We start from the raw sequence: 26,076 nt of genomic DNA, 5'->3' as shown, positions 1-26,076 counted from the left end.
GTGTGGAGTAGCCCAACTGCCTGTAGCACAGATGTTCTGAATGGCTTTGTTCTGTGACACACCACAGAACAAAGCCGAAGGGGTGGCCATGCTCCTGGTAGACTTTGCCCTCACCCCTTCAGGGAGTTCTGACCCTGAGCATCTATATGTTCTTTTACAGAACGCCTATGAACGGTTAAGCAGAGCCAAACTAGCCTGAATGTGCTGAAGGAGCTTTGCTGTAGTTCTTCACATGGGAAGAAAACAAGAATGAGTTGAGAGGGGTAGGTTGATCGTGATATTGGAATGTGGGTGGAGCCACGGTCACAGCGCAACCTGTCTGTCACGGACAGACGTGATGTCATTGGAACCTTCATAGTTAGGTCACACTGAGGACATTTCCATAGTGAAACAGTGGGCAAAGTTAGACAAAGAACTTCCTCTTTCTGAAGGGTCTTTTTTAATTAAATTTAGTGTCAAGAGTATACTGAAAGAATTTGAATTTTCACATGAATCTTTTTTATACTAAACATAAAGTAAATCACTGGCCTCCAGCTGCCTAATTAAACAGGGAATTAAATAAATAAATAAAATTCAATTAAAACACACACACACCCACGCACACACAAAGGGTCAAACAGTGATGGGGTAGGGGGTAGATCTGTGGTACAATCAATAGTAGTAGGCAATAGTTTCCAACCTTCTCTTTCTGTTTATTACAGCCTTACAGAACATCAACCCCTGACGAAATTATGATTTGCCTGGTTGATTTGATTCCAGTAGATGGAAACACACTTAATTCCCATTTTGTTTTTTATAAGTTTGGTGAAAATTTGCATGACTGCTGGATGGAGGCAACACTTATGCCATGAAACACCTGCAGTGATAACTCACAAACACAATACTGAAGGTCAATTTAGTTTGAGAGAAATGCAAACACCACAGCACTATGACACACAGATGGAACTTTAAATTGCTCCATGTCCCTGATGGCCCATGAGACCCCTCCACTGAGCAGAGGCAAACAAACATCCCAAACCACTGAAGGTTTAGCCACCTTTGACGTTCCAGCTTCCTGTCCTGCACTGGAAAAAGTGATGCACGGAGCTGTTCATTCAAGCTAATAACTACCATTGAATACATTGTAAAATTGACTTGATGGTGAAAGTCAATTTTTTTGCATTCTGAGGTGTCAATTTTGATTCAGACTGAATTAATCATACTTCTGAAGGAAAGAAAGCAAATATTTTGATTTCTCTCAAAACATACTGACAGGAAATGATGTAATAATTTGAATCTGAGTCACGTGAGAAGAAGTTGTGGAGAAGTGCTTGGAGAGCATCGTTCGTTTCGGCATGGGGAAAGAATGATTAACGTCCTAGCATTTAATCGAAGAATAAACCTGCGGTAAGTACTAACCTAAGCTGATGTCTTAACAAGCCTACAATTGTATTAATGCAAAAGACTGAGTTAATGTCACCTGGTTAGCAAGCTGAAGGTCCCGCCTAAATATGGGTATCCCAGTAAACGCTTTCTTTTTTAGCCAGGTTAATTGTGGTGTCATTTCTGAACTTACACGTATTTCACGAGAAATATCACTGTGTACATTGTTCGGTTGTAGCTGAAATTAATTAAGGTAAGCATAATTCGTTACCAATCAATCGCTTCCACCACGGTTCGCTCGGCTACACCGTGAACTTGACTAGCTCAGCATATTAAGCCAATTAGTTCGTCTAGTGTGTTTATACCAACCATTTAAAAAAAGAAAAACATGTGCCACCTATGAGTACATTAATGTGTAGTAGCTCATAGGAAATCATTTGTGCACCTGTCACTGCACCAATGATACTTTGAGACTGTAGGAACCAAAACAGGAGCCATCCAGTCTGTCTTCATATTTAAAGAGGGACTAGCAGTGGCCTCTGGCAGATGTACTAGAATGGCTTTACATTTTCACTGCTTTGAATTAGTCTGCCATGGATTCAATATTGAACAGGCGCGCACTGTTTATGGTAGACCTAGGAATTGAGTTGCTAGATTAGTCTACACATTGCATAATAACCATTTTGATTGTCCCTAAAGGGTGCTGATGCAGATTTCAGAAGGGAGTGTATCCTCAAAGCTCTCATCATCTACCTGGGAGAACGTGTTGAGGACCTTATAAAGGAATACATGGTATGTCCAGATATTTTCTGTCACAATGATGATTCAACTTTATTCATCACAGGAGACCACCTATGCCATAATACAATATATAGTGATTAATGAGGTGTGCCAGACTGCAGTTGTTCAGTTGCATATTTCCTATATTTTGCCTCAGGTCTCCCAGAAAGATCAAGCCAAGCAGGAGCTGGAGAGGACCATCATGGCAGACTTCGTCTTCAGAGAGAATTCAAGCCTTCTACAGCAGCCCCAAGACGTTGGGATTGTCATTGATGGTGTGGAAGTCCTCAATGAGTTGCCTTCTGTTGCAGCCGGAGTTGTAATGCTCTTTGGACTTTGCTATGCCCTTATCATGGAGTATCCACAGGGTTTCAGGTTCACCTTTGAGGCCCTTCAGAAGATCCTGATGGAGCTTGGTTCCAACAAGATGACTTCCAAGATTCGCAAACTCAGTGGTGAACTCAAAACTGCACAGTGGTGTATATTTGTGTGTGCTTAATGTGTGCATGTAGTTGCCACTGGCTTCTATTTAAGAGGTAGACCACCTCAGCAGCACTTTGTTATACAGGCTCACGGTGTCACTTTCATGGACTGCTTTTGTTGGAATTTTACTTCTTTGATGATGTTTAGAGATGCAACATTCCTTCATTTGTTTGAACAGTACAACAGTGGATGCTTTCCAACCATTTAGTTTAGCTTGGTAAGCCATATTGTCTTTATTTCATTGCTCTGAGCAACAATGACATGTTTATATTTGTTTGTCTGAACATGCCACTTTTTTTTCTCATTTTTACTTTGAAATGACTGAAAAAATGTTGCTGGAGTGTATTAAGTGTGATTGATGTGAGTGATGCAAATAGTTTTTTAAACCAAATTTCTGAAAAAAAAAAGACTTTCATGGTGAAAATGAATTAACTGAATATTGCTTTGGTGCAATGTATATATATTTGATTGGTTCAATGTAAATATTTTACTTTGGTTCCAAAACTGAAATGTAAATAATTTAACTTGGATAAAGGTGAAGAATTAATATTGGCTCAAGTACAATAATATGGTTTGAATCAAAATTAAATAGCCATGTTGTACCAAACAACTTTATTTACATTCTGTGAAGTCAAATATTTTAGATGCAACAAATGGACATCAAACTTTTTACTTTAAGCAAGGCCACACTTTTTCCAGTGTGGGTGTCCGGAGCAATGTGCCGACTTGGCTCCTGGCAGCACGCCTCTTAAACTCTGACTGAAACTGACCTTTCCCTCCTATCAAACAACGCGGCCTTTCCAATGCCTTTGACTCTGTATAATTCACATGGGTCTCTGACCTGGCTGACAGCCTGGCAGTCGACACACTGAGCTGCAGAGAGCAGCGGGAAGGATGGATGGAAATGCCAACATTAGGACAACTGTGATGGCTAAGCAGCTTTTCCAGGGTCTCGGCTCCATCTTAAGCTGAACACTTGAAGCAAAAGTGGATCAGTATTTTCCCAAATTGGAATCAACAGGTGTGACGTTTTAAAGATTGTAACACCTGCAATCATTCATATTGTCAACAATAACAAAGAATTAACAAGTGTTTTGAAATCTGAATTTAATAAATCCCACTTCGAGCAGTTTTCTTTTTTGGAGGTACAGACACTCGAGGTCTCAGTAACAATTTCTAGATCTTTTTTTGTTTGTTTGTCTTGTTTTTATTTTGTTGGAAACTAAATGCTTTTTGTTGCACCACTTTCCACAAACATCAACTTCCCATAGAGGAAAATGGAACCATTCTTATATTTTTATTGCAAATGTTTTGTTTTTCTTTATTTTAAAACCTAAAATAAGAAGATTTTACCTGACCTTTTATGGAAAAGGTCAGGTAAGACTTTGACTCTAATCAAGTCTTATTTAGCTGGGTTCAGGGGAAAAATGGCTTGGATTGTAAAGGTAGCAGAGCCCTGGGCTAGCCTTTAGGGGTCCCTGATGTCCCGTCCCCTGCCCCTGAGGCTTCAAGGAGGCTCGCTGCTCTTGTTGAGAAATATGGGTTTAAAGTAATACCCACAGTACTGTAATCTGGGCCTAGAGATGCTCCATCCTCCATGAAGTGGAAGCAGATGTGTTGGAGCCAGCTGACTGCTGTCTGTTCACTGAAGGACTCTTCTTAACTTCAGCCTCCACTCTGCCAGATTCAAGATCCTTACAATCTGTGAATCAATAGACCGTTAGATTGTAAATGAGCCTCTTCTCATTTACAATCAGCATGTTGAACATTGGCAGACTTGCATGGTTCACCATCTTTTCCATCATTACAGAGTGGGGTTCCAGCCAGCCTTGGATGCCAACCATCAGTCACGCCTCCAGTCCTCCAGTCCTCTTGTCCTTCACCTGCCAGCTGGCCATGACCTCTGATCCCTGGCCACCAACATTCAGTTTTGTCTGTGGCCTTTTGTTCCTCCCTGGCTTCTACTGGCCAATCTCAGGAAGCTTTACATAAAAGGTACAAAAAAAAGTTTTGGCAACTTACCAAAGAGATCTGTCTGTAAGACCAAGGTTTGGTGACTAATTGTCAGCTCTTGAGACAAGTTTGTATCAAAATTCTAAATCTATACAGCAACATCCTGTAGTTGAAGACGTCTATGCTATCCTGGGATTGGGAAAAATCCTTCAGCTGAAGGCAAACAGCAGTTAGGAAGCCAGCAAGACAAAATCTTATTCTATACCTAGAAAATTCTATTGAAGGCCTTTTCGCTGCCATCTTTAGCCATAAGCCTGGTGGTTAGATGGTTAACCAGCAGAGGAGACAAAGATTTTCTTCCGATTTTACTCATTTAATCTCCACTAAAACAACAAATTTTAATGTCATGGATAATGTGTTTTCATTGATGAAATAAATTGAAACTGAATTCAATCTTGGCCCCTCCTCATTTCTTGTAGGGAAATGTTTTCTGTCTGACATGCTGTTAGTTTACACCAATCTCTCCTGATAAGGTTCTCCACTGTTGTGGTTCTCTGGAGTCTCAAACCATCAGAAATGACTCTACATCACTTTCCAGACTGATACAAGTCAACGACTTTTTCTGGTCCTGAATTACTGTCATGATGTGTTGCTGTCTTTGGTCCTTAAATGAACTTCATATTGTTGAAGACATTCCTATTTAATGCCAGGGTTTATTCAACAACCCTGGCAGCATTCAGACCTTGAAGTGGTTACGGAAATTAAACTAAGCTTTGGAAAATATAACAGAGATAAAAACACCAAAATATGAGAATGTGAAAGCGGATGAATACATCTCCACACCAGTGCAGCAGGAAATGACCATTTATTTGGTTTGAGCCAGTTGCCTTTCAGCTGCCTCCTCCACTCCCCACTCTTCCATGCCCTCTACCAGTGCCAAAAATGAAAAACCAAAGTAGAGAGCATTGTGCAGCTGAGCCTCGTCAGACAGGACAGCAACTATCCCCTCCCATCTCAGAGGGTCTTTGTGTCTCAGAGCCTCGTTGAACAGGGGGTGAGGGGTGTCTGGAGCCCCCTTTCCTCCCTCTGGCATAACAAGCAATCAATAAGAAGCTTTTTTTTTTCCATCTGCCACTAGCTTTGGAAGAGACCCTGTCTTCCTTCACCTTCACCCCAGAGGCAGCCAGTCTCCCAAGCCTGTCTGTAGCCTTCAGCCCAGAGGCCAAATTGCAGCCAGCGGACTCTGTCTTGACTCAAGACAATCTCCCTTGTTGAATCCATTTCATACTCTCATCTCTGTAATTTTTGACATTAATTATTCAGGTCCTTCCAGCCAACAGACATAAATCCATTCTGCCATAATTAAGAGGCTTGAGGTGAAATTAGAAGGGAGGATGGCAGATCTGCATGTTAAAAGGATTTATGAGAGTTCATGGCACTTTAAATATTCATACTACCCATCTGATACAAAGAAAGACACACATTTTCTGGTATTTATACCTTTTTTTAAAGGTATTTATCTATTGTTTATGATATAAGTTCTGTATCAGTGTTCAGGAGGGTAAGCTCACTATTCTGGCTCCAGACTTTAATTTATTGCTGGTCTTGTTATCATAGGAATGTGTTGCTTCTACCAGTGACATTATGAAGACCTTACCACTGGAGAAGCTAGATGAAAACAAGCTGGACAAGCACAGACACACACACACACTATATTTGGATGGAGGAAAACAAAGATCAGTTCTAGAACTCAAGATTTAAAAATTGCTACTAGTAAGCCTGGCTGAGCAAATGAGAGCGGGTAAAAATAGCAAAGTTAAGATGTGCAGCGATGGTAGAAATAAAACAAAGCAGCTGCTCTAGAAACCGTTACCTTAGGGGGATCAACACAGATGCATGCTACAGTTTACTAATAAGTATCTGAAAAACATCACATTCTTCTTCTACTTTGTATTTCTAAATGACAAAGTCTGCACTGTCCTAAACAACGAGTTGTTTGTCTCTAGTTACCATGTGAACAACTTCTGTTGTCCAAAACTCACAAGAACTCTTCATGTTCAGGGATCAGCAGCTTTACAGTAAAATACAGGTGGGCTTGATGAAGAAGTTATTTGTCAAAGGTGAGGACTCATCTAATCACAAGAGACTTCATATATGTGGGACTGTTAGCTGAAGCCACTTCCAGGAGTCCTCATGCTGAGGTGAGTCCAGACAGAGCATATACCTTTCCATTGGCAGTGGCACCAGCCTGCCATATAAAGGGCTCTCTCTCTCTGGGTTGTAATTTGTAGACTTTCAGCCTAATTCACAGGATAAATGCTGATGTCAATTCAACATTTGAAAGTGAACGCACTTCCAAATGTCAATCACTTTCTCAGACTACAATTCTAAACCAGTGCAGAAAATCAATGTCGACTTCACAACTTCTATTTCAGTTTACTAATTGGCCTTGTATTAGTTCTACTCGTGAAATTGAGTTCAATGGATCAAATCCCAGATGGAGCATTTAAGGGAGATGAAAATCGAGTGGAATTCTGTATGTAAAAGCTACGTATCTTCACGTAGTCCGCAGAAAGGCAGGTGTAAGTATAAAATGTGTCATAAAGCTGCTTACAGTAAATTAACAATCTGTATGAGATGCAGTAACAGGAGGCTGACTGAGGTTTTTGCAGTGGTTGAACAGAAGCAATGTGACGTACAGTATGCTGTTCATTAGGAATGTTTCATCAGTTCATCAACATCAGAAACTCACCAGGAATATCCTCTCCAGCTGGTCTTGGATGTCCTTCATTCCAGGAAAGGCAGCCACTCCCTGAATCATCTCAATGAAAATGCAGCCCACTCCCCTGAAACAGAGCAGGATTAGATCAGTGGAGCTCAGCCGAAGCCTTTACGTTGTTCAATAAGCCTGGGCTCTTTATTTCCAAAAGTGCATTAAGTTTACATGATTTTAGCTCCAATAGCCAGAAAAAGAGGTGCTGATTTTCCTTCTCTATAACCTTTTTGTTGGAAATCCTGAGAAATCAAGCCAAGTGGAAGGAAGAAAGAACGACTCAATGTGTGCAGTCAGAGCTCATTTATCAAAGCGTTGTAGATTTTTCTGACAGATTCCCTTTCTGCATCAGTGAACAGCAGCCATCAGAGCAAAGAGACAGGGATATTACCACTATTTCTTCCCTTCAAACTTTTCATTCGGAGCGCTGAGTGGAAGCAGGCGGCTTCATCTTCATGCAGCTCTGACCTCAGCATCCACTATTTCTGCTGGCTCAGGTGGAGCGAGGTCAGCTCAAGGACAAGGGCTGTTTTCAGGGTCGCCCTTGTACCATTATAAGGTTTTGGGGCCATTATGAAGCATTATGGTTAAAACTGTAATGCTGTTTGGTAAATATGTTGATTACTGTGACGTGTTATGATTGGTATCAATGACTGCAGTCAAGTCTCTTTTTGGTTTTTTTTTCTCTCTTTCTGCAGGTTTAGATGCAGACTTCCAGAGTTTTGATTTGTAATGCTTCTTTTTCTTCTTTTTCTTCCTTTTTTTTCCATCTCTGTGTCCATTACTTTTACAATAAGTCAAAACGTAATGAGCTGATTTACTGTAGTCCAAATCAATTTGTAATTGCTTTGGGCTTATTTTATAGCAAAAGCTGGAGCACTCCCCTTGAAAAAGTCAATCTGATTGGCTTCACCTTGACACACAACAACAATTGTGAGAGCCACCCTCCCAGACAAGATACGCTGAAAAACATAAAAAATAAAGAAAGAAAAGCCTTCTTTATCAAATCAACATCCTCAGAAGATTAGGTGCAGTAAATCCAGGGCTTTTTGTTCACAGAGAGCTGATCCTGCCTGAAGTGAGAGTGATGTTGATCTCCACAGCAGAGTGAAGGGATTCAACCAGCTTAATTTTAGTCATTTAATTATGTTTTATGCAAGACATGGATAATTTCACATACTGTCAGATCAGACTTTTCCATCCGATCACTGCCATGGATGTGGCTCTTAGGCTTTCAAAAATTTATTTGAATTTGATCAATGATTTTGGGACGTTGCATATCAACCACGCGCTTTTTTGAGTCATGGATCATCATTATTCTGGATGAATATTCTAACAGTAATTCTAGGCACAGTAATTCTAGGCTAGTAATTCTTCCATGTATTTTCAAAAGGGGTGAGGTTAGAGCTTTGGGCATTTCCAGAATATTGGCTGGCTTTAGCCACTCTAAAACAGACTTGATGTGAGTTTGGGATGATTGCTTTGCTGGAGAATTCCTTGAGTTCGGATCTCAACCACCTAAGATGTTGATGTAAGAAAGTTCACAATTAAGAGGTGCTTCCTCTGTCCATATATCTCTTTTCCTCTCTTTCTTCTCCTTTCAGGGTCACAGAGGAGCTGGTGACCAATGATGGGAGATGGGCTACACCTGGACCAGTCTTATCACTTGACTCCTGGAACCTTCTTTCCTCCCTTATGAGATTTAGGCAAATGTACAGCTGAGCTCAAAAGCGTTTATACCCTAATTGTATCAGGTAGAGGGTGAAAAAAACATCTCTCTCAAAATATTATGTAACACAACAGATCTTCTTTAAAACATCTGTTTTTGTTTTTAATATGGGATTAAATGGCATGTAAAACATTATTTACACCTTCTCTAATAAGGAATGGGACAATATTTATTGGCAATGATGAGCTCCAAGCCTTTCAGGTTAGAAGGTCTCCTTGCCATCACTTTAATTTTTAACCGTTATTAAATTCAAGTCATGATGTTAGTATTACTTCCAGTCAGGAGAAACGTGATGGTTAAATAAAAGTACTAAACATGCTAGGAGTGTTAATCATTTTGGGATTGTGTATGGTTATGACCCTGGGTCCCTTACAAAATCTGAAATAAATTACAATTTGGAGACCCAAATCTTAAGTAATCATAAGTACAGTAAACTACATTGTACTTATGGGCTGCATTATTGTTGCATCTTACAAAACCAGTGATTAAAAATATCCTTAAAGATTAAAGTTAGTTTTTAAGGACTATGGATATGATGAATTTCATACCACAACTTTGAGACAGAATCTTGCTAATCACTGTGTCAGTTAGTGGAGGAAACACTGAAGGTGTTTAATAACAACAAACCTGTGATTCTGTCAGACCAGATACAAGCGTTAGTCTTTTGTTTAAAGATGCTTCCAAATGTGATGATCTTACAGCACACTGTACAGAACCAATGTTGGGAATAACTGAGGTAGATTATTTTTTATTATTAATCTTGCTGTTCACTTATTTACCAAAACTCAGAGATGTCCTCTGGTGCAAACTTGAGACTTCAAATGTGCTCAACACATACCAGATCAAACTGTTGACTCTGACTGGAATTGAAATTTGCAGTTCAGGGAAGTGCTGATGAAGGCAAAAATAGAACAGTTCCTCATTTCTCCTCTTCCATCACATTTGTCTTCCTCAACCCCGCAGTCGGAAAGATGGATGCTTCTCACCACAGGAAGACAGATCTGTGTAACCTTTAACAGTCTTGCAAAGGATGCTCCTTATGGTGGCTGTTTTCTGAATTGGTAGAACAGGGTGAGTGGAAGCGTGTCACAGGGTGATTCTGGGCGGACCGGAACGACACCCTGTGGAATCGGCCCATCCTTGAAGGAGACAAGGAGCCACTGCCCACCCAGTCCTGCAGCTCTGCTGTGTAATTAAAAAGCACACTGCAGCCGGGTCTGCAGGGATTTACCTCTGTCCTCACAAACTGTCACCAACGCTTGAGTAACCCAGACCAAGTTCACACCAGTGAAAATCATTTTCTGCGGTAGTTTAACTCTTAGATATGTTTTTCATTCTTAAACTTTTCACAAAAGACTCCTATTAAAATCTTAGTTTAGTGTTGAAGCATCTGGGGAACTTAGAGACGACTTTGTAGAGGATTTTTTTTCCTGTTTATTTGTAATTCACAGGGAAGACCAACAAGACCATCTCTTTGTTTACTTCCTTCTCGTTGTTGCAGCAGCTTGTAAAGACCTCATGTGGTTTGGTGTCAAACAGAACATCAGACCAAAGAACCAAACTGCCAACATTAGAGGGGCTCTGGAGCACAAATGATATGTAGTTTTATTCAGGTAAAGAAAGCAAAACATCAACATAAAGACGGCCATTTTACCTATCATTCTGAAATATAATCAGTTTTTCCCTCTGGAGTTGCAAGGATCCGCCTGCAGCAAGAAAGCAGCTGAGACCCTCACATGACCGCCGACTGTATTTCTGTCATTAAATAGCAAACAGTCGCCTCTCATTAAGCCCTTTGCTAATCTTCAGCTGCCTCTCATGTCTGAAGTGCTTTGCCTGTTTGTAAGTGCTCTGCAGTGTGTTGTGTCCCTGCTTACTTTAGGGCCCAAGGTAGAAATCTGCTTAAGGAAGCAATTAAGTTCAAAAAGCAGAGCCACAAAGAAAGAGACAATATAAGACTTTCTGTTTCATCGATATCCAGAAATTGATTATTTCCCTCCTGTTTTAATGCTTCAATGTGGAAAGAGATTTTTTAAATTAAAGACATTTTAAGGCTTTTACAGTAATACAGGAAGACATTTTAGGACTTTTAAAGATATGCAAACACCCTGGGCTTCGGATGCATCTCATTCACAATGTAAGGCCATATCATCTGAAACTGCACTGTAAATTATCCTGTTAACCTAGATTCCTGCTTGAAAAAAGTCTGCAGAGCCCACATCTCATCTGGTGTAGTTATCCTCCTTCTAACTGTATTTCAGTCCATTTGTCTTTCTTCTAAACTCTAAATGGTTTTCAATATTAAACAGTTCTCTGCAAAGTATCGTTATTGGTTATCAGAGATGTTGTATAGGCCTCATTCAGCTGAGTCACTGTTAACTCAGATCAATGAGGGTTTTAGTGTGTGTAATGGGTGTGTGCTATCCTGAAGCTGCTGCAAAAATTTCAGCGTGACATTGAAGGATCTGCAGGAAAGGCCAAGTCAGCTGAATCCAGTTTAATGCTTTGTGTACCGATGGCATCTCATCTTTTACTTAACTTTTGTTCAGGAAGTCTAAAGAAGATCAGCAAAAACAAATAAATTCTCTCAGGTATTGTGAGGGGAAAAAAACCCAATTCCTGTTAAAGTCCTGGCTGAAAAAACTGCTCAGTTTCATTTCAACTCTTAGGTTCCCAACAGAGAAAATGTATAAAACATAATAAATTTATCTCCAATCCAAAATAATTTAGGCAAACTGAAGATAGGTTGCTATGAGTTCTGCTGATGTACAGATCTAACTGAGCAAACATTAACAATATAGGCGGTCAAGAAAAAACAAAAAGATATGTTACAAAAAATAAAATAAAAAAATACCCTCCCCCCCCCCAAAAAAAACAACAAAAATACAAAAAAAAGTTTGCTGAAACAATTACCTCCAGGCATAAAGTTTGTGCACATGTAAAAACAAAGAAGCTGAACTGAGCTGCAGAAAGAGCTCTGCTCAGCAGTACTGTGTCTCCTGTTTGTTCTGGCAGGACGGTCCACTTCTGCCCCTCTGTCTGTGTGAGGCAGACCAAGGGACTTTTATGTACTTTATGTATTGTTCTGGGAACTCATATGACTGGTATTTGGGTCCAATAAAAACTACCATGTACAAGAGCCAGGATTATAATTTACACATCATAACAATGCCATATACAAACAGCTCGGACCGCTTAGAAGATATCACAAAACATGAAATGTACATTTTCACTTTAAAAACATCCAGGTAAAACATGAGGAGTCTCAATTCATCACAATTAATTATAATACAAATATTTACATTCCATTGACATTGGACTCCAACAGAACTCCAAACCTTTAAAGAGGATATGGTGCCATTTTATAGCACAATCAAAAATCTATGTTTATCTTTAGTTAGAAAATGCTACATAACAATATATTTTTAACAAAAAAATAAAATAAAAAAGAAATGTGACTTTGCATCATAGTATAACTTTGCATCTGATGCCTTGAAATTCTCTTTAAGAATCTCTTCCCCTTTCCAGTGCTCCGCCTTCAGCGGAGTCATCAGATTAATGCTTCTTCGTGATGCCATTCACAACTGTCTTTAAGACTGAGACGTAATTTCTACATTGAGCTCAGCAGGCACTCACTTTCACCTGGTATTTTTGCTAATTGCTGCTGGCGCTAGGGGAAGGCGTGCTGTTAGTGCTTACTTCAACTCTTTTTTGGTGTATATTATCAACATGCTTCACTGTTTTATTTGCTATTCCATAAATTTTGAACATAAAAGACAGCTTATTTATTTTTTATTTTTTTAGAAACAGTTGAAACCTGTAATCTGTGGGGTTGATTTTAGAAATATATAAAAGGTTAAAATTATAATCCTACAGTTGGTGTAGATTTTACACCACACATAAAGTAAAGAACAGGTAGTAATAAATGGATTTCAGTTGTTTTGCAATTAATTGTGTTTTTCAAGATCCCCAAAGAAAGTGATTCTAGCTCCATGTCTCTACTTCAATAAATCAACACTAAATGAGATGAAAAAAATGCAGAAGGCACCAACCACATGTACCCACCACATGTCCAAGCAGGTGGAGTAGTCGGTGGATCCCAGCAGGACATCTGGAGGCCGGTACCACAGGGTCACCACCTCATTGGAGTACGTGTGACTAGGGACTGACTTGGCCCTGGCAAGTCCTGAGAGGGGACAGGAAGCACAAACATAACAAAAATCTTTCATTTAGTCTGAATCATTGGCATTTACAGTTTGCCTGGTGCAGATTTTGAACCACTGTTCATAGTCTGTGTAATTCTGAAACATTGAGTGAAGTCTTATTACAGAGTCTTCTGAGAGTTGGGTGTTTAGAATAATTTTTGCATGATCAAAGTTACCTTTTCAGTGGAGATAAAGATTTAAGACGTCTGAAGTTTTAGTAAAACAGAAAAAAATAAATACCAGCCAAATAAACCCAAAGGACACATAAAGCTCTTGTTTCCAGGCAAATATCATGATTATTAGGTATTTTTAGACCAACCCTATAGCAGGTGTAGAGTTTAGTCCAATCTAAGGTTCGTCCATGGTGATTCCATGGCTAGGCCTACTTGTCTTTTGTGAATCTTTAATGTTTCTCAGGGGTTTTATTACATTCACCAAATTCCTGCTCTTCTAGCATTTATCAGTTTGGTGACAGAAACCCAGTTAATAGTAGAGCAAAGTGCAAAGGCAGTGAGCTTTAATGAGGCTTATGGCATTACCCCTCTGTCTCTTCCCGAGTGGTAGAAGGGCTTAATTAAAGCATTTAGCTTTGTAAAAAAGAAGAAGAAAAAAAAAACTTCCTGCCCTGCAGCGAGTCCCCTGTGAAAGGGAGGAAAAAGGGCAGAGGGGGAGAATAAATGATAGGGGGGAGAAGGTATTTAACATTTCCTTGTGTCAGAACACCCACAGGAGATGGGAGTTTCAGCCGACACTCATTACCCACCACTGTAATTTCCACACACTGATCTAACACAGAATGGAGGGCATCAGACCACTCATGGTGAGAGGCTATCATCTCCACCGCGTGTGTATGTGCGTGTGTGCACGCGTGTGTGTGAGACAACTTTATGAAGGTGGTTATAATGGTTGGAGGTTGGCATGCTTTTGTAGCTTATGCAGCTGTTGTTTAGGAGAGAAACAAAGCGTGTGTGGAAAGTCAGGATTAAGGAATACCAAGCCATCCAGCTTCCCACTGTTCCCAGCACGCCTGTCAACACTTCCAGCAGAACCATATGCTGCTGGGGCCCAGTAGGCGGTACACACACTGGTGCTGCTCTGAAGGCTTCAGTTTGAACAATACGTCGTACTCTTTATCTGTGTAATGACTCTCATCCATCGGCTGGCAGCAAAGCTTCGTTTTTAAATATCTAATATTTCTCTGTTTTATTTCTCAGAGATAATTTCCTCCATGACTTTGATTATATACCACGTCATTTAGTCAGCTATTTTCCAAACTCACTTTATTCTGCTCAGGGATTTTGGGATGATGGAAACTAGTCTATCTCTACCTGAACTAACAGACACAGCTCTGGAACTAATAACCCAGGAGTTCCCGAACTCATAGCAAAGCCAGCTTGGTTGTAGCTAGCTGGGGTTAGCAATTAGTGACAGGTTGAAAAGCAAGCCCCTGTATTCTAAAACTTAAACTGACAACCTGAAGGTGATGAATAGATAGATGGATGGAATATCTGAACTGTACGCTGAAATGTTAATTTCCATCATATGAATATGTTTTAGCTAATATATGGACTCAGTAGAGACAAGGAGTCAGGCTCTTGGCTACAGCAAAGATTTGAGGGAAAAAGTGACTAAGGTGCTTGTGGTGAACCAAAAACAGCTAATGACACAACAAGCATCTGTAATTAGCAAGATTGCACATGAAATTAATGATGGAGCTGGTTCTCTGCCATCGCTGACCAAAGGCAAGTTTGTTTTCCACCCACAGACACTTTAAATGCAGCCAAAATGTCTTACCTCACCGTGTTCAGCACTCACTAGAAAATATCTCATTTCCTCAAAAGTCTAACTCCCTGAGCACATACAAAACTGGCAAACTCACGTTACCACTCTGTAGTGTAAGAACATCTGGTTCACCTTGGGCACATCTTCGTGGGTATTTTTCAGCAGATATAATGGCAACAGAAAAGACAAATGGATTCAACCTTCCCTCTCTAAGCCCCCTGTGTTCCATCACAAAGAGGACACTACTTCAAAGGTCTGACCTTTGGATTCAAACACACTCAGACCTTCAACCACCTTCACTCAGGGCGCTTCTCCAGCTAACCTCCTTCCTGTGCAGGTAGCACTCCAAAGAAAGGTCAGGCGTTAATTATACATCACTATCTTACACTCTCTTACGGGTTCAACAAAAATACAGTGGTGAGAGGGAGGACAACGAGATAGGGTGAAGGAGGATGGTGTGGAAAAATAAAATGGGCTGCATACCGCTTTGTTTCAGCATTTGAATATGGTTAGGTTGTGATTTTCTCAGAAATCCTGAGAAAAAAAAAGATTCCTAAAGATGTGCCCAATTTCATGTTTTCCCACAAGTTAATATGTTTGGAGAATTTGTAAAATACCTCTTATTAACATATTGAAGATTTTGTGTTTGACCTTGTCTGAGTATCCAGTCGAAGCAGGATCATTTTGGCCCTTTACTTCCACTTTATTGATATCTGCGGAGACACATGAATGCACAGATCTACAGGCTTCCTTTAGTCTCTGATTCTGTTACTTCTGCAATGTTAATATTTGTTTTAACACATCTAATCTAAAATTTAATTTGAAAATGTGCTTCACAAATAAACGTAAACTTGACTTAACATACAAGAGCTATTAAAGTAATCAATAAGTCAGTAGAACCAGTATCAAGGTCAACAAAACAATTAAACGTGTCTAAGTAACTAACTACAGTGGTCAACCAGACAGAAACCCTAATGTGACTTAAGGGTTTCAACTTAGTAATGAATTTTGTAGTTAAAGGAATCGTAGGCAGCAGTGTTGCTGGGTGAAATAATGGTGAAAATATTACTATTCTATTTTCAGGTGGGAGGTCTGAGGCCAGAGCAGGTCTGGCCTCAGACAGACCTGATGGGGGCACTATACTCTTACTCTGATTTATGAAAAAACAACATTTTAAGGTGACACTTTTTTTTGTTCCAGTGCTGTGTAATTTTTTTACACAGATCCCTTTGTTCACTGAAGCAGTTCGATGAAAAAAACAGTTACTTGTGGCAGTTTGATCTGACAAATGATCTTTTTAAGTCAATTAGAAGCTAGCCAATCACTGATGCGTGTGTGTGTCTGTGTTTTGTGGCATCCCTGGTCTTAACATGCCAATACATACATACATACATACATACATACATATATATATATATATATATATATATATATATATATATATATATATATATATATATATATATATATATATATGTGTGTGTGTATATAGTCAAAGCTCATTTGCCAACAAAAGTGGGCTGTAGCCAGCTCTGCATGAGGGTACAGTACTCTGTAGTGAGTCAGGTCAGTAATTACCAACTACGTTCATCTCAGCTGTTCATTTCAGTTTATTTCCAAGTTTGGACCAAACCACACACAGATCAGCAGCATTTCTTAACCTAATGGACTTCAAAAAGACCATCTGCCTGTGTGTTCAGGCCCAGTGCTGGTGCAGTGAGGCACTGGGCCGAACGTCACACTGGGGAGATCCAAACAGTCCGACCCGGATGCCTGGGACATTCCTCCAGCTCCATTGTCACATTGCTTCCCTCCTCACACATCATTATCCCAGCAGCTGTTTCTCCTAAGAAACTCCCCACTATAACACACACATCAGTGATTGACTAGCTACAGCAGCTCTCTTACACAGAAGAAACAAGAGTTCAGCCTGGAAGTCAGCTGAGTGTGAAACAGCTGCGTATACCTGCTCTTCCTTCTCACACCTTACTGAAAATCAGAAGCAAATCTAAGAACAGAACGATGTGAATAAATTGGACATTAATCAATCATTTTGATGATAAAATAACATCCAGTGACGGCTTTAACATTTCAACTTTAATTGATAGAAAACTCTTCAGGTAATGTAACATTTATACAAAGTAATATATTTAGGTTGTGAGTGTTTTTAAAACAAACACTGATGATTTAAATGTTCATGTTAAATGACTTTTCAACAACTCAGCAAAAATAAAAAATAAAAAATATTGGTACACTTGAAATAAGACTAAACTCACAAGTAATTCTCAGCAAGACAAAGGATCATGCTTTAAGTAATTATTTCCCCAATAATGATAAAAACAGTGATAGTTCCAGTGGAAAATTATTGAACTTATATTGTAGCAGGACTTTTTCCATTTTGTAAGTGAAATGATAGTGAAATGAAATGCTGACTAAGGAATGTTTGGAGTTTCCTTTTGACTTATGTTGGTGCTGCTGTTGGACCTGTAATTATGTCTGACTGTGGAAAAGTCCTGAATGGCAAAGGCCTCTTTTCTAGAGGTATAGGAAAATATTCTCCAGTCAGAGGCTTTTTCAGATTTGCTGGAATAAAGACAGCTATAGGAGACCCTTCCTGCCCTCAACCATCAGCATTTACGAAACCTCTTTGAAGAAACTTGTTTAGTTATAAAATTCAATTTCCCTCTGGATCAATAAAGTATTTGAATTCAATTTATGTCTTTATAAACCAGAAACACAGGATATGATCCACTGTATTATGCCTAATTCAGTCCAAGCAATTGTTTTTGTTCTCTCTGACTGTTACCAACAAAAACCGACAACACTACTACTCTCCCTAATGTATCGCGGTCATTAAGAAAGCAAATACCAGTGAAATATTAAAGTAAGTTTTATCTGTAAATCAGTAAATCCTCCTGCTGCCTCATACTTCACCCAGACCCTACAACAACTAGCACAGCTCAGGGGGAGAAACAAAAGCAGGCCTGAAATAATCACCTGTAGGTGAGGAAGGTGTGTGAACTGACAGAGAAAAGCAGCTCTAATAGTTCACACAGCTGCTTCTACACAAACAGTGAACATCAGAAGGCTTAGCTGGCCTCAATTAGCTGTGTCCTTGATATGAAACGCGGGCTCCTTAAAGCCTCATTTACAACGCTACTGCTTGTTTCTGCTCATTAAAAAGAGCGTAAATCCACAATGGAGCAGAGAGGAGCATCTGGACCGACCCACATCCAGCAGCAGGGATACGGAATCCCGGCTTCTTTTGCTGATGAGAAACTGTTGCTCTGTGGTTAGGCTGAGCCTTCTGAGCCCTCTGCACATGCAGATAAGGACGGGATGATTCAATAATAATACCAGCTGGTTTAGCAGGTAATGTCCAACCTCTCAACTTTCTGGATTAATATCAGGCTGCGGACCCTCGGAGTCACTTTCACAACTTTGAGCTCCAGCAGTCTAACAACGCCCTTCTGTTCACACAGGCTCAGAGGAAATCCAGTCTCACTTCATTTCAGTTCTTACTTGCAATGCGGTTGAATAAATGCTATTATTTAAGCACTGCCACATCGTTTCCTGTCTTCCTCTGTGTGCTGGGTTCCAAACGGAACAGCTCTTGTGTTGGTCCAGGAAGAGATTAATGTGATGGAGTCACAGTCAACGATTACAAAAAACAGCAGAGCACTACAACTGGAGAAAACCTGGGACAATATTTCCCGCAAAGATGAAAAGCTGTGAGTTTTTTTTTTCAAGCTCTGATAGTTAAACAACTCTTTACAAAATAACCCAGAACAACATCTAAAGGCCTTGGTTTAGTTAAGATCAGAGTTCATAGATCAACAATACAGAAAAAGAGACAGAGGCAGAAATCACAGCTGACCCAAAGGAACACAAAGACCCGTCTCCTCCAAAATATATCTTGATCATGTTGTGGGAAAATGTTCTGTGAACCGAGGAGATAAAAGTGGAGTTTTGTGTTTGTTACAACAGGAACAGAGCTAATACAGATCCAGCTTCAGCCATAGTTCAGCTGTCTGCAGCTCAACCAAACAACTCTCTGCAGTAACGCTGGAGGAGTATCAGCCTGGTCATCAGTTCTGGCAAAGCTTGTGTTTTTTAGCATGATAATGATTTGATGCTAAAAAAAAAAGACTAAACACAGAGAGAATAAACAGAAGCAATTATGCTCCAGCTGTATGGATTATTTTATATGCTGGAGAGTAAATGTGGTGAAGCTGCAACGGCTCAGACAGACACTTCAGGATGAAAATGATCAACAAAGATCAAATTGAAAAACAAAAGAAGAAGACTAAAATACAAGATGGATTCCTACAATTAAAGGAATTCAGGAATGTTATGGAGAAACTCTTCACATATGAAGCTGAAAGAACTTTGACATTCAGGAGAGAAGAAGATGAAGAAAAGGAAATCCCAAGGGATGGGATTTTACAGATGCATTGGTGATGATTTAAACCCCATTTGAGTCAAAGTCGTTCATTATGCCCTACTATGTAATGATACCCAAGGTATGTTGTTGGAGGTTTCATGTCAGTGACCTACAGGGTGAAGAGATGAGATGCTAACCATTGTGGGTCAGGCTGGTCATGTTAAGAGTAACAACCCGACTTCTATCTTCACTCACTGTCTGCTGCCTTTCACTGATGGATGCAAGGCTTACCAGCCTTAGCTTCCTCTCTGTTCACGCCCCCCATCCATCCTTTATGTGTGCCCCAGCCAGAGCCACAGGCCTCAGCTGTGGACCGTTAGTATTCCTGCTGCCAAGCAGAGACCCCCAGGAGCGCTGGAGGCACACACACCCACCCTTCTCATCTGGCCCCCCTCTTGCCAGGCCTGACTTTGTGCATGTGTGTGCGGGGGTGTGCGTGTGTGCGGATGTGTGGGTGTGTGCAACTATAGTGGGATTTTCATATTTGCTAACATGGTATTTTGTCCATTAATTTTCTCTTCCTCATTTCCTTCACAGTAATGTTTCTGCACTAAAACAAGGTTTGCATTATTGATGAAGTGCGCACACACACACCCGCACCCACACACCCCAATCCTCCTCCCATCTGTCTCGGCAGAGGGATAGAGGGGCGGAAGGGTGCAGAAGATGGATGGGCAGAGAGAAGGAGGAAATGGGTGGAGAGATAAAAAGGGTGTGCTGGACAAAAGACACGCCTGGAAGGATGGACGGATGGATGGATGGGCAGACAGATGGACTACGCTAAATGAGGCAGCCTGGCTAGTTTGTCCCGCCAGGAAGTCACAAAGTAGACTTACTGCACATCAATCCAAGCCATATGGTTCTGCTTCACACACACTATTATGTGGATAGGTTCAAAAACACACAGACCAGAGGCAGGGAACTGATTGACTCATACATTGCAACTTTTGCCATTTTTTTGCATGTGCTTGCAGGAAAAACATCAAATGTGATTGTTTGGAAGGGTTAAGAAGGAAGTATCCTCTCTCTTAAAGCAACAGAGCATCATGGGTTGGGTTTGCAAAGCTGCATCTGAATGAAACAAAAGACTTCTGAATCAATGTCATGGACAAACAAGAAGAAAGTAGACATGTTTGGCCATGATGCACAGCGCCACATTTGGAGAGAAACAAACACAAACGTTAGCACAAACGCTATGTGCTAACTCTTGTACACAGAGACGAAGGGAGAAAATTAGCATCAACATCAGAGCATTAGTTTGCAGTGCACTCACCAAAGTCGGCGAGTTTTAGCTCTCCAGTGTCGCTGATGAGCAGGTTCTGTGGTTTCAGGTCGCGGTGGAGGATGTACCTCTGGTGAATGTAGGACAGGCCTCTCAACAACTGGAATAGGAAGAGCTGGAGAAACAACAAAAAAACAAATGAACAAAGAGAAGTAAGTCTGTTCATAAAACACGACAAACAAGTCTGTTGTTTCATCATTTTTCAGGACTCAGGAGGCTCAGGACTTTAGTCAGGGTTATCTGGACAGATTCATTCGTTCGTCAGAAGCATTAGCAACTGGACAGAGCGAAAATAACAATCACTTGCCGTGTTTCTTTTAACAGTGCATGGAATCAGCAAATGGAAATTCTGAAAATTAATTTGCTCAATGGAAACACAAATAAAAAAAAAATCAGTTTTTTTCACTAAAAAGTGAGGGTTAGCGTGTTTTTCAACCATAACAAAATAGATGTATTTTGAAAAGTTTCTATGTAAACACTTTTTTAGACTCATAACAGTCAGATTAACAACAGCCTGATGTTACTACTGGTAAAACCATGAAGAAGAGGACAAGAAGCAGTAGGAGGATGATGGTGTATGCTTTGGGGGATTTTTGGACAATGTGCAGCTCGCTCCACCAGAGCTCTCACAGCATCACATCCCATTAAAAATTATGGGTCATTGCAATGCGTTGGATCTGCAGCTCTTCTGTAAAATGGCCGACTACAATTTCCCCAAAACACCACATGTGTAGACACTCCAACACTCCTCTAATAGATGATGAATGCCAGTGTCATGGCTGAATATATCTCACAGAACTGTTTATATCAGTCACTACCATTATTTTTAATGACTTAAGCTTTCTCAAATGTTATTTAAATGTTATACCTTATTCGATGGAAACATCGCAATTGCAGAATTGTGTTTTTTCAATATTAGGAGAATATAGACAAAGATTAAAATGGAAACACATAGACTAACTCTTCCAATTTACTTACTTCAGTAATTGGTCTGAGCAACGTTTTATTTCTTCATAATCACGGCCTCCACTCTATTTTTACTCTGTACGTCTTACACCTTTAAGAAAAAAAATTGAGTGAAAAGCAGAACTGTGTCGGGATCCGATAGATGTTGCTGAAAGGTTGGCAGGTCAGGTTTCTGAGATTCGTTACTGCAAAGGGAGGAAAATCGATGGACGGGAGCATGAGATGACTGCTGACAACACAGGAAATGGCTCACTACTGGAAGATAATCTGACCTTTGAACCAGAAGGGAGATTTTATTTATTCCTCAGTACGTCGGGCATGTCTCTGTTTGCATCAGTCACACTGCTGCATATTGGATTTTTTAATCAACTGAGCTACATGCAAATAAAAACTGTAGCAAATGAATTTACTGCAGTGATGTGCTGAAAGCTTCTGCATCCTTTTGAGCTTGCTTCTATCTTTGTGCTTCGAAGAGAATTTTTATTTAGTTTGCAATTCAAATCTGAGGATGAATAACATTTGTGAATTCAAAGCTCTAGCCAAGTTGGAAGTGAACTGTAAATATGTGTTTCCTGGTTTTGTAGAATTGTAGCTGAATTTGGGATTAATGCGATGTGATAAGACCCAGTCTGAACTGAACTGACAGGAACGGTCATTTTTGTACTCTAGAATACAGTCAGCTCTGTTACTGCCAGCTGATTGGCTTTAATACAAGCCCATGTCATCATTCCCCCACTGATGTGCTGACAAATTCCTTGTTTGTCCCAAATTTCTGCCTGGTTTTAGCCAAACAACTCTACTTTTGATATGATGCAGGACCAAAGAATAGAGAAGGAGGAAGTTCAAAGCATCTTCTCCATCATAAGACAGAGATTTAAAGAGGAGCATCAAAAACAAATAAGGTGGATTAGAAGAGCTTCTGACTGCATCATCCAGGACATGTTACTGTCCCTGGAAGCTGAGTTGTTATAATACAGCAACATCTTCAGTTAGAGGCTTTTTCAGATTTGTTGCATCACCGACCTCTACTAGAAATCCTTCCTGCTCATAGAATCACTATCCAATACACTCTTTGAAGGTATGTGGATGATGATTTATGACATTTAATTTCATTTTTAGACCGGTAAAGAAATTTAAGAATTGCACTTAATATAGTAACTCAACTCAGATTGATTTGCAACAAAAGAGACAAAATTAAAGGGGCATAAATATAGGACATGAAGGAGTTCCTATGATATGTTTACCAGAAACACAGTTGCACCAAGTGTTTGCTAATTGCTGCTGCCACTAGTCTGGAGGAGCTGAATGACAGGAAGGTATGCATCATGAAGCAGAAGCTTGTTTTCTGGTACATGGATGGTTGCTGTGGAAGATTAAAGGATTTCTCAAGAGGAGCAGCAGCACTCCAACTATGTTTTTAATGAGGGGATAACATTATAGCATGATGTAAACTCAAAAGAATGGATTTTACCTGACTATTTAACAAACAACTGTCGCTCCAATGAGATGCATCACTCAGCTCCCGGGAGCACATCATGGGGATTTTTCTTGTTCATAGTCATAATGTCTTGGCAGATTGGTGTATTTCAGATGATTTGTTTCCTGCATTTGCTAATTAAACACATATAATTAAATTGGTTCTTTTACTATATTAAAATGCCCAGAAAAATGTTATCAAAATGTCTGAATGTACATCCGCTGACATGCCAAGCAGGAAGATTGAATTACATTTAAATTGACATATTTAATCCCAGTTAAAGCACTTCACCATTTCAGAACACTCCTCAACCCGCCTCCAGCGATCTTCAATCCAATGCACAGTGCCAACAAAAATGCTGTTTTTAACATGTTTCCTTCATAAAGTACCTGCTGCTGTCACTCTGACGGCTTCAGGAGGTAAACAAAGCCCTGAACCCAGAGTCAGAGCTTGTTTTTCTTTTTGTGCCTCTGAGATCTGGCGGCACATCACCCCACTTCTGTAGACACGTCAGTCAACAAATAACGAGGCGTGTGCCACGCAGCTCTTCATTTCATTCCAATTCCAGCAATCCACTCTCGTCTCTCTCCCCTCACTGATACTCTAGTTGTGGCCAATTAAGCTGATTGAAGCACCGTGGAGTCCAATCAAGGACAGGAGCCTTGTCTGGCATCTGGAGCCACCGGGTCAACAGCTTACTCTTCCTCCACTTGGCGGGGCAGAGACGAGCCACGGCGAGGAAAATTAGCATAGACGTGTGTGTGTTTGCTCATGTATATCAAAGACCCTTGTGAAAAACTCTCACCCTGTCATGGCTCGGATAAAAAGGAAAGAAAACTCTCTTTTCTTCCCCTCTCTCTTCAAACCGGGCCATGAAGGAGTGTGGTTCTTTTTCTGCTGCAAACACCTGACTTCTATTTGCATTTTAATATTATAGAGATGGACCATGAAGGAGGCTGTTTATGCAACTTTGACTGGATAGTAATACGCCTCTGACATAAAGCAAGCTTCAAGGCAAAAAACACACAAAGTCCTAATAGGAGGCCTGAAGGTTGGGCTAGCGTGTCTATGGAGCGTGTCTTGTTGCTGGCAACAGATTGGAGGATGAAGAAAGCAATTACAAGTGTGACGGCATAAATAAACCATGTGAACGCACAGGTACATCCAATATACCAAATTAATAGCCAAGTTGGAAAACTTTTTCTATGGAGAACAAGTTTAAAAGAACAGCAAAGAAAGAATATTTCAAAATAAAGAATGAAGATGAAAGAATGAAATATTTCTTTGGGTAGCCATGCGGGGACATAGTAGATGTGCTCTCATATCACAGTTTTGGAGGGTGTTTCCAGTGACTGCAAGCAGCATTTGGACTCGTATAACTCAGGTCAATGCATAATTTGGACTGCTGGGTCCTGATTTTGATACAGATTGTTCTTTTATGGTATTTTCTACTCCTGGCCACACATTTGAATTTCCAGCTCCAAAAAAATCATGCAAGCGCTCCCAGAATTACATCTCGAAGAGTTGGGGTTTTCAAAGCAGCCTGAGATTCTGCCACTTTACAGTGAGTCTGTGTTTGGTGGCAGGCATGCCCAGGTAAAACAACACAGTTAGTCTTGTTTTGTCTCATTAATGTAGCTCTTTCTTGAGGGATATTGATTGAAACAATATTCCTCAAGGATCGTTATGCTTCCATGTGTGAATTTGTTTAATCATGATGCATTATTAGTTCCTTACTGTGGGAGAAATGAGCTGTCTGATTGGAGTTAAATCATCCATTAACATAATCCATCACCTGAAGAATGACCCCACTGCACGGAAAATAATCCATCATCAGCACACTGATAAACACACTGCCATTTCTCTAATGATTAAATACTTATTGCAGTCATACCCAGGGCGATCAGAGCTCCGTGTCAAGATAAGCATTATGAAAAAGTGGGTTGCCTCTGAGTTATCCATGTATGGAATGTAGTGGAGTGTGTGTTTTGTCTGATATTCAATGTGCAGCAAAGAATGAGGCTATGCATCAAAGTGACAGCAGTACACTGGGGTTCTAGTTAGTTGTGTACCTTCTCTAGAACAAAGCACGGCAAAATGGAGTCAGGCAGTTCGGCAGCAGAAGTAACATGTCAGACATGAAGATGAGACATAGCAATCCAGCTCCCACATCTGGAGGCAGCATCATCAGAACAGACTGCTAGTGGTAAAAAGTGTCCTCCTCTGGATAGCAGTAGGCACTTATTGAGAATATGTATGTCATTAGATTAAACATTTCGGTAACACTTCATTTGACGGGTTGTGAATAAGATTGTCATGACACCATCATAAACATGACATAACATCTGTGGTGAACATGAATAAGTCTTCATGAATATTTATGACTGTTTCATAAAGTGTCATTCAGTAAATTATCACATTTTAACACAAAGTTGACGTTATTCAAAATGTCTTCGTCAGGACAGCATGACAACCTCTGAAGAAGTCTTAAGCCTAAATCCTTACTTATGAAATGTAAAACAAAAAATTTAAAAAAATGAAGTGGTTTGAGAGTTTAGAAGCTGTAGAATTTTTCTTGTGCAAATGTGTCAAACAAACATTATAGTCTCTGGTCAGCTTGTTTTCAAACCACATCAGAGTGCTCTGTGATCTAAGTTACCATCATAGAAACAAATGCTCACAGTTACAATAACCCCCAGCACCGGTTCTCTGAAATGAGTAAACACGATGAAATCAGTGAGAGAGAGATCAAATGAACGAGTGTTAAATGGAGTGAAAATATTCGACCATCTGCCAACAGGCACAAAAAAGAGCCTCCATCTTTTCCACTAAGCGTCAGT

General features: G+C 40.1%; 1 protein-coding gene across 3 annotated transcripts in view; it reads right to left on the bottom strand.

Annotated features, from left to right (window-relative positions):
- cdk14 (cyclin-dependent kinase 14) overlaps positions 1-26,076 on the bottom strand; it is a 150,519-nt gene that overhangs the window by 63,204 nt on the left and 61,239 nt on the right. For all 3 annotated transcript variants that reach the window (XM_055041929.1, XM_055041930.1, XM_055041931.1), the window contains 3 exons: positions 20,785-20,908; positions 13,146-13,266; positions 7,331-7,424 (listed from right to left, as the gene is read on the bottom strand). In XM_055041929.1, the coding sequence (XP_054897904.1) occupies positions 7,331-7,424; positions 13,146-13,266; positions 20,785-20,908 (339 nt within the window). The remainder of the gene's footprint in view (positions 1-7,330; positions 7,425-13,145; positions 13,267-20,784; positions 20,909-26,076) is intronic.

Source organism: Poeciliopsis prolifica, unplaced genomic scaffold (assembly GCF_027474105.1).
Source record: "Poeciliopsis prolifica strain line A6 unplaced genomic scaffold, Auburn_PproV2 SCAFFOLD017, whole genome shotgun sequence".
Classification (NCBI taxonomy): domain Eukaryota; kingdom Metazoa; phylum Chordata; class Actinopteri; order Cyprinodontiformes; family Poeciliidae; genus Poeciliopsis; species Poeciliopsis prolifica.
The sequence above is the reverse complement of the archived record's forward strand: the minus strand, read 5'-3'. Positions and strand labels throughout refer to the sequence as shown.